Source organism: Berghia stephanieae, chromosome 14 (genome assembly GCF_034508935.2).
Source record: "Berghia stephanieae isolate SIO BIC M18660-M18661 chromosome 14, UCSD_Bste_1.3, whole genome shotgun sequence".
NCBI classification, from domain to species: Eukaryota; Metazoa; Mollusca; class Gastropoda; order Nudibranchia; family Aeolidiidae; genus Berghia; species Berghia stephanieae.
Window position 1 is genome coordinate 22563190 of NC_088373.1, and position 13704 is coordinate 22576893.

The 13704-nt window shown below is 38.0% G+C and overlaps 2 protein-coding genes across 5 annotated transcripts in view; one reads left to right on the forward strand and one right to left on the reverse strand.

Moving 5' to 3' along the window:
* Positions 1–1467, reverse strand: part of LOC144959645 (tetraspanin-9-like) — a 36815-nt gene extending 35348 nt beyond the window's left edge. The window contains exons 1-2 of one of the 4 annotated variants that reach the window (XM_078892302.1): positions 1320–1467; positions 626–729 (exon numbers count right to left, since the gene is read on the reverse strand). In XM_078892302.1, the coding sequence (XP_078748428.1) occupies positions 626–682 (57 nt within the window). In that variant the 5' untranslated portion in view covers positions 683–729; positions 1320–1467. Of the gene's footprint in view, positions 1–625; positions 730–1168 lie in introns of all 4 variants that reach the window. The other 3 variants (XM_078892305.1, XM_078892303.1, XM_078892304.1) reach the window with 3 other exon arrangements.
* Positions 1–13704, forward strand: part of LOC144959646 (phytanoyl-CoA dioxygenase domain-containing protein 1 homolog) — a gene marked incomplete at its 3' end in the record, with an annotated part of 45151 nt that overhangs the window by 2412 nt on the left and 29035 nt on the right.

Sequence of the window (13704 nt, forward strand, 5' to 3'; positions counted from 1 at the left end):
TAGTAGTAGTAGTAGTAGTAGTAGTAGTAATAGTAGTAATAGTAGTAGTAGTAGTAGTAGTAGTAGTAGTAATAATAGTAGTAGTAGTAGTAGAAGTTAAAATCGAGTTGAAAAACTGAGTATCGAAAGCGGATGGGGGTAAGAGAAAGAAGAAGAGGAGGAGGAGGTGAAGGAGTAGGAAGTGGAGGGGGGGGGGGGACTAATGAAATTTAAAAAGAGGAAGAGTCTTGGACTTCTAGAAATGCTATCAATGATATTCAATAGACATTTATTTAAATCTGCTGGTACGTGCCTTAATACTCACATAGTATATTAGACATGACGCCTGTAAGGCGATATTATTTTTATTTTTCGGACAGAGACAGCGCTGTTAACGACCAGCTACTCATTTTACACTTGAGTAGCGTTAGAAAATATGAGTAAAGAGCCTTTTCCAAGTACTCAACTATGCGCCGGCCAAGGCTCGTACCCAGGATTTTCCGATCCGAAAGCGAGTGTCATACCACAAGACCACATAGCCGCACTTAGATTCAGACAAAATACTATAATGACAAGTTGAGTAATATTATAATATATTATCATTGTATTGTTTACGTCAGTGAAATGTTTAAATCCGATAACTTACCATGAATATTACATTAACGGAGACGATGACGATTTTGGATAGTCCCACAGCCACCATTTTCACAGAATTGAATTTAACTTCAAAAATCTAAAAATTGTTCTTTACTGAAAAAAATAAAATAATGATTATTAATTATTTCTTTCCTCTCCAATTTACAATCAATGTCTTTCTATCTACTCGTACTATTGATGTCTCTATCCACAATTGATGTCTCTATCTACTATTCATGTCTCTATCTACTATTGATGTCTCTATCTACTGTCTATATCTACTATTGATGTCTCTATCTACTATGGATGTCTCTATCTACTATTGATGTCTCTATCTACTGTTGATATCTCTATCTACTGTCTCTATCTACTATTGATGTCTCTATCTACTATGGATGTCTCTATCTCCAATTGATGTCTCTATCAACTATTGATGTTTCTATCTACTATTGATGTCTCTATCTACTATTGATGTCTATCTACTATGGATGTCTCTATCTACTATTGATGTTTCTATCTACTATTGATGTTTCTATCTAGAACGTTATTTTACCAAAGTCCACTAAATTCAACCTTTTTTAATATTCTGACGACAATTTATATTACTGCTCGAACTGTTTGGTTTTGAGTTGTCACAATATTATTTATAAACTACACAACACAGATAATAAATCAGCGAGTCTAGTCTAGTCTATATAACATACGTCAAAGAAAGAACATGAGAAAGTTTCCTTGAAAAAAAAAGAAGTCACTTAATCACAATTAACACATCAAAAGTGGCAGGCTGTCCTTTTTAAACACTCTGCACAGCTTGAACCACGCAAGTTGTATGAGCCAGCGAGACTCGTTAGGCTGCTGTAATCCGGAAAAACCCATATTTTAAAATTTGGCCAGAAAACTCGTCCTTCAAATATCGATCGATTTAAATGACTCTCATCTTGGAAAAATAAATCACTTAAACCTGGGACTTCGCTGAAGTCCCAGGTTTAAGAGATATAATTTTCCAAGATGAGAGTCATTTATTTCGATCGATATTTGAAGGACGAGTTTTCTGGCCAAATTTTAAAATATTGGGTATTTTAAGAGTACAGCAGTCGTGGTTGGTATTTGAACAAGTACTCGGCAAGAGCAAGCAAGATAAGATGAATGTTGAAATCCGTGTTGACCTGAATAGGGAGTGGGGGTTTCAAAATACTTGATTGAGTCACTGATGACAACAGTCAATCACGAGATTGTATTCACATATGTTACCAATTGTCTCTAAAGGGTATTATTATGTCGCAATGAGTCCTGAAAGTTTAAATCGACGTGAACATATATATTTTCAGGTCTGACATTCGAACATAGTTATGGGGCCGAGTTTAACATTGCCGTCGTGGACAATATTTTGCGTTATTATTTTTTTTAGATTTCCATTACAACATGGGCCCATATTGAATTGGGTTATCGGACCTGCATATAAGTACACGTCGGTTTAAATCAAAATTTGGTCCTCATTAATACAATTGTGTTGTTTGATAGACTGATTGCTATAATAGCAGGTACGCCATGATACGCTACGTATTATTATCATTATGGCTATGAAGGAATTGGATTAGGCAATGATTGAAGGAAACCAGGCTATAGTACGACAGGTAGGAGGTGGGATGATGACCTCAAATACCAACTCTTTGGGGTTAACCCAGGAATAGCCAGATTGGACTTGAGTTCGACCAGACCAATCGTAGCCTGCTTTAACTCTCTCCTTACCAATAAATTATCTGAATAAGACTGTAAATGTACAAAGTTACAAATAGTTTTGTATGTTGGCACATTATATCGGGCTGGTGGTTGTTGTGACTATTTTACCTAATGAGTAGCATTGAAATTAGGAGACATGGCGCCAGATTTTTTCCGGCAGATACAAAACTTGGACAAGAAGCTCACAACATTGCCATCCGGAAGTATAACGGACCAATACACAAAATTATGTGTAACCATGCACTTTTATAGTCTGGTTAATACAGTTTAGTGAGAATTACACATAAACGTGGATGGCAAAAAAAAAAAAAAAAAAATAATAATAACAAAGACCCGAGTGACGTCAACTTCATTCTATCTATAACGCCGTTTTGACGCGATGGGTCACATGTGTGACTGCCAGCTGAGTGATTGGTTCTCACTTAAGTCCGTCTCACAGTGTTTCACACCACACTATCCATGGTTCGCCCGTTACTAAGCATTGACCAATCAGAATAGTTCCTGCCATTTACCCCGTTTCCTCCCCTAGATGCAATCCTGTTGGAACGGCCGATGGAGAGATGAAAGCTAAGAGTGGTCCAAAATCGGTATCCGGACTGAGACACGGTCCCACTCCCGGATGCACACCTCCAATTTCATACCGCTGGGGCTACCGAGATTCGCCCAAGTGCACAGCATGTGGTGGTGCCAAACAAGATATGGACCACTTGGTCCTGCACTGCCCGTCCACAGCCGTGCCAGAGGGCTATGATACCGTCCATCAAGGAGGACAAAAATACCTGGACTGGAGTGAAACGGTTCACTTGGAGGTGTAACCATAATAAACTACTACTATTTATTTCAATTATTAACCCTTTCCGTACCAACCATAGGAAAATCGTCACATTCATTCGTTACGATGCAACCGACAATTTACATCACAAAATTTGAAGAAATGCTTTGATGACAGCTATAAAGTCTAAAAATACACTGTGTTGTATGTAGAGCTCATAATTTATTACTTTTTTGTTTGAGTAAGAAAAGTCTATTCTCGTATTGAGTGGGAATGAATTTTCGGGGGAAATTCTAAAAATAGCTGGTAAGGAGAGAGTTAATAGGCCTGAGATATTCTTAGTTCTTGTCAAACACACAAATAGGTCAGGCCAATTAGTGAGTATTTTTCACAATATTTTGACACACTGATAAAGGAATTGCATCGCTTAACCTGACGACACGATGTATTTTTTTTCAATTATCTGTATAAGAATTGGATTCAGTAGTCTGATGTCACGCCGCCCGGCAACGGCGGCCTTCTTGGTTCTAAACAAATAAAATCATTACTTTTTATTCTTCATGCTGGCTAGAACTTTTCATATGCCTTGTGATCAGAATGTGTAAAAGTCAAAACATGGTCAACAAATTTATGGGGTTTTTTTCCTCTGGATACGCTTTTATGCTCGACGGAGAAATATTTCATACGGCGTCCGCCATTGTTACGATAGTTTAGAGCCAGTGTTACTAAGTTACCATGCGTCATTAGGACGGAAGTGACGTTACGACTATTGAATCCTATTGTGAGTGATGCTCAGGATCTGTGGGCCGTTTACTCCGGGTGACAGGCAAGCACAATGGTGGCTATGGGTCTTTGGTTCACAATCAGCGGTTGATTTTGGGGCCAAATTATAATTTATTTTAAATTCTAATATTTCGAGTAAAAAATAAAACAATTTAATTGTTTATTCCACTAGTTTTAATTAAATATACGATAACTAACGAAATTGTAAAAATTGCATGCAATGTCAAGCATGCAAGCCATCGTTAATATAATATAGCATCACGCTATAATCCACTAGGACTTATATAGCAATGACTATGAAAAATGTTTTTTTCTCTTTTTGAGGAAAATTTTTGTCTAAAATCAAACCCTATCTCCACTGAGTAAAAATGTTTTTGAATTTTGAAAATCCATTCATAAATAAACAAGTTATGCAGTTTCAAAGGTGTCATTTATTTGGATGACCCACAAAGAGGAAAACAACGCGAAAATATGGGACGCTTTTTCGGCATTTTTTTTCGACCTTTGGTTGTATCTTGCGTAATAAATGGATTAAAAGATTGAAACTTGAAGAGCAAATTAGGATGGTGTTTTGTAAAATACGGGAAAGTACTCTTCATATTCATATGAAATTTTACAACCAAAAAGAAGAAATGTGCATGTATTACCTTGTCAGCGACAAAACCTCCACGCCCGGTAGTTTTAGAAATATTTTACTCCAAAGAGTAAAAATCTATATTTAACGGTCTTCTGGTAATCGCACGAGTTTTGTCGCTTGACATAATCTAAAATGACCTTTTTTCTAACTGTGTGCCCACTTTCAGTCATATTCATCCATAAACAGCGTCGTAATTAATTTTTTAAAATAGCATATACGAAACGGCTTCGTCCCATATTTTGACGCGAATTCGGGCACTTCATGAGCGAAAAAGAGGCCCAAAGATTTGTGCGGGATAGTCATTGCTAACTTATAGTATGACGTCAGTTTTTAGGTTTGTGCAGTGTCTTGTGAGTTTTCTTTAGTAGAGCTTAAGGAAACAAGTAATTTCATTAGTTGAACTAGTGATTACAATTCACGATGTTTTCTTTTGTGGCTAAAGACTTGTCTTTTGACGTCATTTTTGGTCAGTGTCAGGCTATGAGTTTACGGTGGCTACGCACTGTATTTTTATTGCAGGAACTGAAAGCTGATGCTGTAAGATAATAGTTAAAAAGGCATCCATATCAATAGCTTGACAGGCATAGGAACAAGAGATCACAGAGGAACCATCAATAGCTTGACAGGCATAGCAACATGACGTCACAGAAAAATTATAAATAGCTTGACAGGCATAGCAGCAACAAGAGGTCACCGAGGAATCATCAATAGCTTGAAAGGCATAGCAACAAGAGGTCACAGAGGAATCATCAATAGCTTGACAGGAATAGCAACAAGAGGTCACAAAGGAATCATCAATAGCTTGAAAGACATAGCAACACGAGGTCACAGAGGAATCATCAATAGCTTGACAGGCATAACAACGAGATGTCACAGAGGAATCATCAATAGCTTGAAAGGCATAGCAGCAAGAGGTCACAGAGGAATCATCAATAGCTTGACAGGCATAGCAACAAGAGGTCACAGAGGAATCATCAATAGCTTGAAAGGCATAGCAACACGAGGTCACAGAGGAATCATCAATAGCTTGACAGGCATAGCAACAAGAGGTCACAGAGGAATCATCAATAGCTTGACAGGAATAGCAACAAGAGGTCACAAAGGAATCATCAATAGCTTGAAAGACATAGCAACACGAGGTCACAGAGGAATCATCAATAGCTTGACAGGCATAACAACGAGATGTCACAGAGGAATCATCAATAGCTTGAAAGGCATAGCAACAAGAGGTCACAGAGGAATCATCAATAGCTTGACAGGCATAGCAACAAGAGGTCACAAAGGAATCATCAATAGCTTGAAAGACATAGCAACACGAGGTCACAGAGGAATCATCAATAGCTTGACAGGCATAACAACAAGAGGTCACAGAGGAATCATCAATAGCTTGACAGGCATAGCAGCAACAAGAGGTCACAGAGGAATCATCAATAGCTTGAAAGGCATAGCAACAAGAGGTCACAGAGGAATCATTAATAGCTTGAAAGGCATAGCAACAAGAGGTCACAGAGGAATCATCAATAGCTTGACAGGCATAGCAACAAGAGGTCACAGAGGAATCATCAATAGCTTGAAAGGCATAGCAACACGAGGTCACAGAGGAATCATCAATAGCTTGAAAGGCATAGCAACAAGAGGTCACAGAGGAATCATCAATAGCTTGACAGGCATAGCAGCAACAAGAGGTCACAGAGGAATCATCAATAGCTTGAAAGGCATAGCAACAAGAGGTCACAGAGGAATCATCAATAGCTTGACAGGCATAGCAGCAACAAGAGGTCACAGAGGAATCATCAATAGCTTGAAAGGCATAGCAACAAGAGGTCACAGAGGAATCATCAATAGCTTGACAGGCATAGCAACAAGAGTTCACAGAGGAATCATCAATAGCTTGAAAGGCATAGCAACAAGAGGTCACAGAGGAATCATCAATAGCTTGAAAGGCATAGCAACAAGAGGTCACAGAGGAATCATCAATAGCTTGACAGGCATAGCAGCAACAAGAGGTCACAGAGGAATCATCAATAGCTTGAAAGGCATAGCAACAAGAGGTCACAGAGGAATCATCAATAGCTTGAAAGGCATAGCAACAAGAGGTCACAGAGGAATCATCAATAGCTTGACAGGCATAGCAACAAGAGTTCACAGAGGAATCATCAATAGCTTGAAAGGCATAGCAACACGAGGTCACAGAGGAATCATCAATAGCTTGAAAGGCATAGCAACAAGAGGTCACAGAGGAATCATCAATAGCTTGACAGGCATAGCAGCAACAAGAGGTCACAGAGGAATCATCAATAGCTTGAAAGGCATAGCAACAAGAGGTCACAGAGGAATCATCAATAGCTTGACAGGCATAGCAGCAACAAGAGGTCACAGAGGAATCATCAATAGCTTAAAAGGCATAGCAACAAGAGGTCACAGAGGAATCATCAATAGCTTGACAGGATAGCATCAAAAGGTCACAGAGGATTCGTCAATAGCTTGACAGGCATAGCAACAAGAGGTCACAGAGGATACATATATAGCTTGACAGGCATAGCAACAGGAGGTCACAGAGGAATCATCAAAACTGGATAGTCTGGATAATACAGTTAAGTGAGAATAATTCATAAACGGGGATGGCAAAAAACAATAACAAAGACCCGAGTGACGTCATCTTCGTTCTATCTATTAACCAGACAGTAAAAGTTCAAGGTTACACAGAGTTTTGTGTTGGCTCGTTATACTTCTGGATGGCACTGTTGTGAGTTTCTTAGCCAAGCGCAAACTATCTATAAAAGGAATGAAATTCAAGCCAACTGTTTATTTTTGTTTTTAGCCACTCATTTTTATGAGAAGTTCTTACTAAAGTATATTAATCAGTCTATCTATGCTGTGAAATTAGGTAATGTACTCACACACACACACACACACACATACACATACACACACACATTCCGCCAGCCGGATATAACATACCAATACACAACACTATGTGTTATGTTTAACGTTTTTAGTCTGATTGCTATAATTTAGTGATAACTAATCACAAAAGGTGGCTGGCTAAAAACAATTACAAAAAGCAAAGTGAGGTCAATTTCGTTCTATCGTCTAAGGTTACACATAGTATTTGTGTTGGTACCTTAGTTCCGCTTGCTGATGTTGTGAATTTTTTAACTATATGCATAACACCAATAAATAACTGAAGAGATTTTCAAAGGTAACATATATATATATATATATATATATATATATATATATATATATATATATATATATATATATATATATATATACCTTACAATGGATTGCAACTTTTCTGGACAATTGCACCAAACAAGTTCTTGTCGACGGCGAGACTTCCACTATCGGGATGGCTCAGTCCTTGGGCCTGTCCTATTTTTAGTTTTCATAAATGATCTTCCATGAGGTATAAGGTCAAAAGTGCGCCTCTTTGCTGACGACACAGCATTATATAATCAGATAAGAACAACAGACGACTGCAAAACACTAAATGACGATCTAACTAAACTACAAGAATGGGAAACAATAAATCAAATGGAATTTAACGTATCAAAGTGCAATGTTCTAACCATCACAAATAAGAAAGCACCTATTACATTTGAATACCAACTTCATGGTCAAAACCTGGAACATTTAATGACATTGCTAAAAACGTCAAATGGGAAGACCACATAATATGTCACCTCGCTTCAAAGGCAAATCATACAAGCGCTTACATCACCCGCAATTTAAAAAGATGCCCAATCACAACTCAAACCTTTCCTTTTAAAACTATTGTTAGACAAATTTTGGAGTATGGCAGCTCAATTTGGGACCCATATACAAAGAAAAACATCGACACCTTAGAAAACATTCAAAGAAAAACAGCAAGACGCATCACAAACATATTCGATTCTTTCTCAAGTGCGTCTGAAATATCACAACAGATTGCCCTTGTACCTCTGGAAAAGAGAAGAAAGATAGATAAACTTAAATTGTTCCACAAGATCTACTACAAAAATTCGTGCCTTAAACTTCCAAACGACATCAAAGATATCGGCACAAGAAATACGAGAGGACACACAGGCAAGAGTAACCATCCCAACATCAAAAACTGACGCCCACCTGTATTCGTTTTTCCCTTCCACTGCCCGACTATGGAATAGCCTCCCAGCTGAAGTGGCTGAAAACGGTTGCCAATATACCTTCACGCGATTGCTAGAGTTCACAACGTGACTTTTGAATCTATGTATTTTTTTAAAATTAGTATTATGTGCAGAGTTTTAACAAGTTTAAAATGTAAAACCCTACAAACTGTGGAGTGATCCTCGACAATATTGGAGGTTTCCACAAGACGAAGAAGAAGAAAGAAGAGATATACATACATACATGCATACATACATACATACATACATACATATATATATATATATATATATATATATATATTGTCGAATAAATATGACATAGTTGTAAAATAACATCCATGGCAATAGTTTTCAAGGCATAGCCACAAGAAGACAGTACGGAAGCGTCAATTAGAATATAATCTATTCGCGTCTGTAAAGGTTGAAAATAAATGTCGACAGCGCAAATATTTCAATCTTTTATTCTCCAATACTTAAACGAAGAAACAAAAACACATGAATGTTATCACAGGTATCTAGTCAGGCAAGTGATCGGTGAGATCAACATAACCTGGCTGGAGTTGTCTGGGTTTTACTTGGTTCAAAACACGTATTCATCAGATGTATAGATAGAATGCGCCTGGCTTAGAAGCTCACAACATTGCCATCCGGAATTATAACGGACTAACACACAAAATTCTCTGTAATCATGAACTTTCATAGTCTGGATATCTATAGATTGAATGAAGTTGACGTCACTCAGGTCTTTGTTATTGTTTTTTGCCACCCGCGTTTATGAGTAATTCTCACTAAACTATATTAAAAACATATAAAAACGCTATAAACATTCAAGGATACACACCGTTTTGTGTGTTGGTTCTTTATATTTCCACATGACAATGTTGTGAGCTACTTAGCCAAACGCATACTATCTATAGATAGAATGAAGTTGACGTCACTCGGGACTTTGTTATTGTTTTTTTTTTTTTTGTTTTGTTTTGTTTTGTTTTTTGCCATAAGCGTAATTCTCACTTAACTGTGTTATTCAGACTATAAACGTTCATAGTTACACAGAGGTGTTTTCATAGACACTTACCATCGATCGTTAAACCTGTGTAGTCTGTATGTTTACCAACCTCTGTCATTTTTTACGTTATGACGTCTGTCCGAGAGGCGTGGTTATCTAAGTGTCTATTCTATTCTCCCGAAAGTTCCCAGTAAACCGAAGCCCCCACACTCAGGTGAATTCACCGATGGAAAAACCGAACGAAGGTTAACCGGTCACCATGGAGACTAGCAACATCGTATTTACTCGCCATGTTGTCAATGTGTTCGTGTGTGCGCGCGCGCGTGTGTGTGTGGGGGGGGGGGGGGTGTGTGTGTGGGGGCGTGTGTATTTGGATATGTGTGTGTGTGTGTGTGTGTGGGGGGGTGTATATGGGTATGTGTGTGAGAGTGTGTGTGTGTGTGTGTGTTTGAGTGTGTCTATGTGTACTTTGTTTTGGAAAAGAAAACGTCACAGATAATGGGTAAACTCGCTCCATGGAAACTATCAACATAATATTTACTCGACAATCACGAGTGTGTTTTTATGTGTTGATTCATTCCTGTATAGAAGGGACGAAATTGACGTCACTCTGCTCTTTGTTATTGTTTTCAGCCAGCCATTGTTATGAGTAATACTTACTATTAATTGAATAGATGGTATGCACTTGGCTAAGAACTTCACAACATTGCCACCCGGAAGTATAACGGACCAACACACAAAACCGTGTGTATCCATGAACGTTTATAGTCGGGTTAAAACAGTTCAGTGAACATTACTAATAAACGCGGATGGCAAAAAAAAAAAAAAAAAAAAACAATAACAAAGACCTGAGTGACGTCATTCATGTCGATGTAATTGTTTGTTGTTTTTTTTTTTTTGTTGTTTTTTTTTGCTTTCCACGATTATGATTAATTCTCACTCTACAGTATGAACCAGACTAAAAAGTTCAAGGTTATAGATAGAATGCGCTTGGCCAAGGAGTTCACAACATTGCCATCCGGAAGTATAACGGACCAACACACAAACTCTGTGTAACCATGAACTTTTATAGTCTGGTTAATACAGTTTAGTGAGAACAACTCACAAACGCGGATGGCAAAAACAATAACAAAGGCCTGAGTGACGTCATCTGCATACTATCTATACATAGTTGTGTGTGTTGGGTCGTTATACTTCCGGATGGCAATTTTGTGAGTTTCTTAGCCAGGTGCATACTATCTATTGTATCAATCACACGATTGATGCCATGCGTTTAGGTAAAATACTCGCATCTGCGCACACACAAAATGATGAGTACCTTCAACCTTTACAATCGATTCATTCAATTTGGTGATAACTACTCATAGAAATGAAGTGGTCGTGTGGTGAGGGCATTGCACTGTGACCAGGAAGGTCCTGGGTTCGAGCCCCAAGTCAGGCACTTTCAATTTTGTCCTTGGGCAAAATTATCACTCTCCAATTTGCTCAATTGGACAACATGGGTGATTCCTGTTGAAATCAGACATCCTGTTTGATGAGTTATCTATATTCCTTCGTGGAATGCCTAGGCGACGATATCTTATGATGTCATGGCGGAAGGGCAAACGCATAAAAATGGCAGGCTAAAACAATAACAAAGAATGGGGACAATGAGTTTTTGTTTCGTACCCAAAAGGTACCGAGTTTGATCACCAGCAAGTCACATCGCTCAAGCTCAATTTGCGGCACTGCACTGCGGCGGAACCTGGGAAATTCCAGTCTGCCCTTGGAATAGACCCTAGAGACAAATTTCCCCCTTGGGATGTATAAAGGGAATTTTATTTTATTTATTTATTTATTTGTTTGTTTATTTCAGTTAAGTGAGAATTACTTACAAACATGGATGGCAAACAAAAATGATAAAGGCCTGAATGACGTCATCATCGTTCTATCTATATTTATCTGTCGAAGGAACGAAATAGGCTTCAACAGTCGTGACGTCACTTCCCCCGTAATGACGCATAGTAACTTAGTAACTGGTTCTAAACTATCGGAACAATGGCGGACGCCATTGTGAAATACTTCTCAGACGAAAATAAAAGTTTATCCAGAGGAGAAAAACATTATAAATCTGATCATGTTTGACTTTTATACACTCTGATCACATGACATGTGAAAAATTCTAGCCAGCATGAAGAATAAAAAGTACCGATTTTCTTTGTTTAGAACCAAGACGCTCGTTGCTGGGCGGAAGTGACATCAGACTATTCAATCCTATTGATACCACTCAGCTCTTTGTTATCGTTTTTATTTAGCCTGCCATTTTCAGCCAAGTTCTCACGAAATCTTGTATTAATCAGACTATAAACGATTACGGTTACACAACGGTCACAACGTTTTCTGTGTTTGTAGGTCATATCCGGCTGGCGGATGCTTTGAGTTTTTTCGTTTTGTGTTTTTAAAAAAAAATTAAACTCACAAGATTAATTTTCACCTCAAATTACCTATTGCCGACGTCACCCATTGATAAAACGTTCGATTACTCGATTATTCGTTCACGGTTTCAAACCAAGACTAGCGAACTGTGAACTACGCTCGAACACCTACGAGACCGTCCGTTCTTACAATAATAATAATATAGCCAGATAAGAAATTCAAGACAGTTTTCAATACAGGCAGCTTGCGACAAGCAGCTCATTACGAAACAATGCTGGTGTCTTGGGCTCACAATAATACTACCATGCCGTACTCTGAAAAAAAAAACCCATATTTTGAAATTTGGCCAGAAAACTCGTCCTTCAAATATCGATCGATTTAAATGACCCTCATCATGGCAAAAAAAAAAAAAAAAAAAAAAATTCTCAACCTGGGACCTTCGATTCGAAGTCCCAGGTTTGAGAGTTTTTTTGTTTTTTTTTTGCCATGATGAGGGTCATTTAAATCGGTCGATATTTGAAGGACAAGTTTTCTGGCCAAATTTCAAAATATTGTTTTTTTTTTCCAGAATATGGCAGATTACGTATCAAGGGTCAGTTTAGTTCAGGGTCAGTTGAGACTGACCACACAATACTTGTGTACGATGACAAAACATCGTATCTTCGATTTTTAGCAGTCTAGCGATATCTATTTATAACTCTGCTATCAGAATTACTCCCTTTAATAGTATAGATAGAACGAAATTGACGACATTCGTCTCTTTGTTGTTTTTAGCCAGCGTGTTTAAATATCAAGTAGTTTTCACTGAATCCTACCAATCTGACTAACTAGAAACGTTTAGTTCGAAGATGACGTCACTCATCTCTTTGTTATTGCTTTTTGCCATCCGCGTTCATGAGTAATGCTCACTGAACTGTATTAACCAGACTATAAACGTTCATGGATACACACAGTTTTATGTGTTGGTCCGTTATACTTCCGGATGGCATTGTTATGAGCTTCTTAGCCAAGCGCATACTATCTATACATAGCTTTGTGAGTTGGTTCGTGATATTCCGCTGGCGGATGCTATGATATTTTTGGATAAACGCATATCATTGAGAACATAGATAGTATGCGCTGTGCTAAGAAGCTCACAACATTGCCATCCGGAAATATAACGGACCAACACACAAAACTATAAACGTTTATAGTATGGTTCATACAGTTTAGTGAGAATCGAATTACACATAAACGCGGATTGAACAAAAAAATCATCACCAAAGACCCTAGTGACGTCAACTTCATTCTATCTATTCGGGATCGATTCTTATTGATTTCACACCGCCAGTGATTAGTTCTCACCTAAGTCCCACTTTCAGACATTAAGGTTACACATTGTTTGGAATGTTTGTACGACTGCTAGAGATAGTATGCGCTTGGCTAAGAAACTCACAACAGTGTCATCCGGAAGTGTAACGGACCAACACACAAATGTATGTGTAACCATGAACTTTTATAGTCTGGTTAATATAGTTTAGTTAAATTACTCATAAACATGGATGGCAAAAAACCAATAACAAAGACCTGAGTGACGTCAACTTCATTCTATCTATAGGGGGCG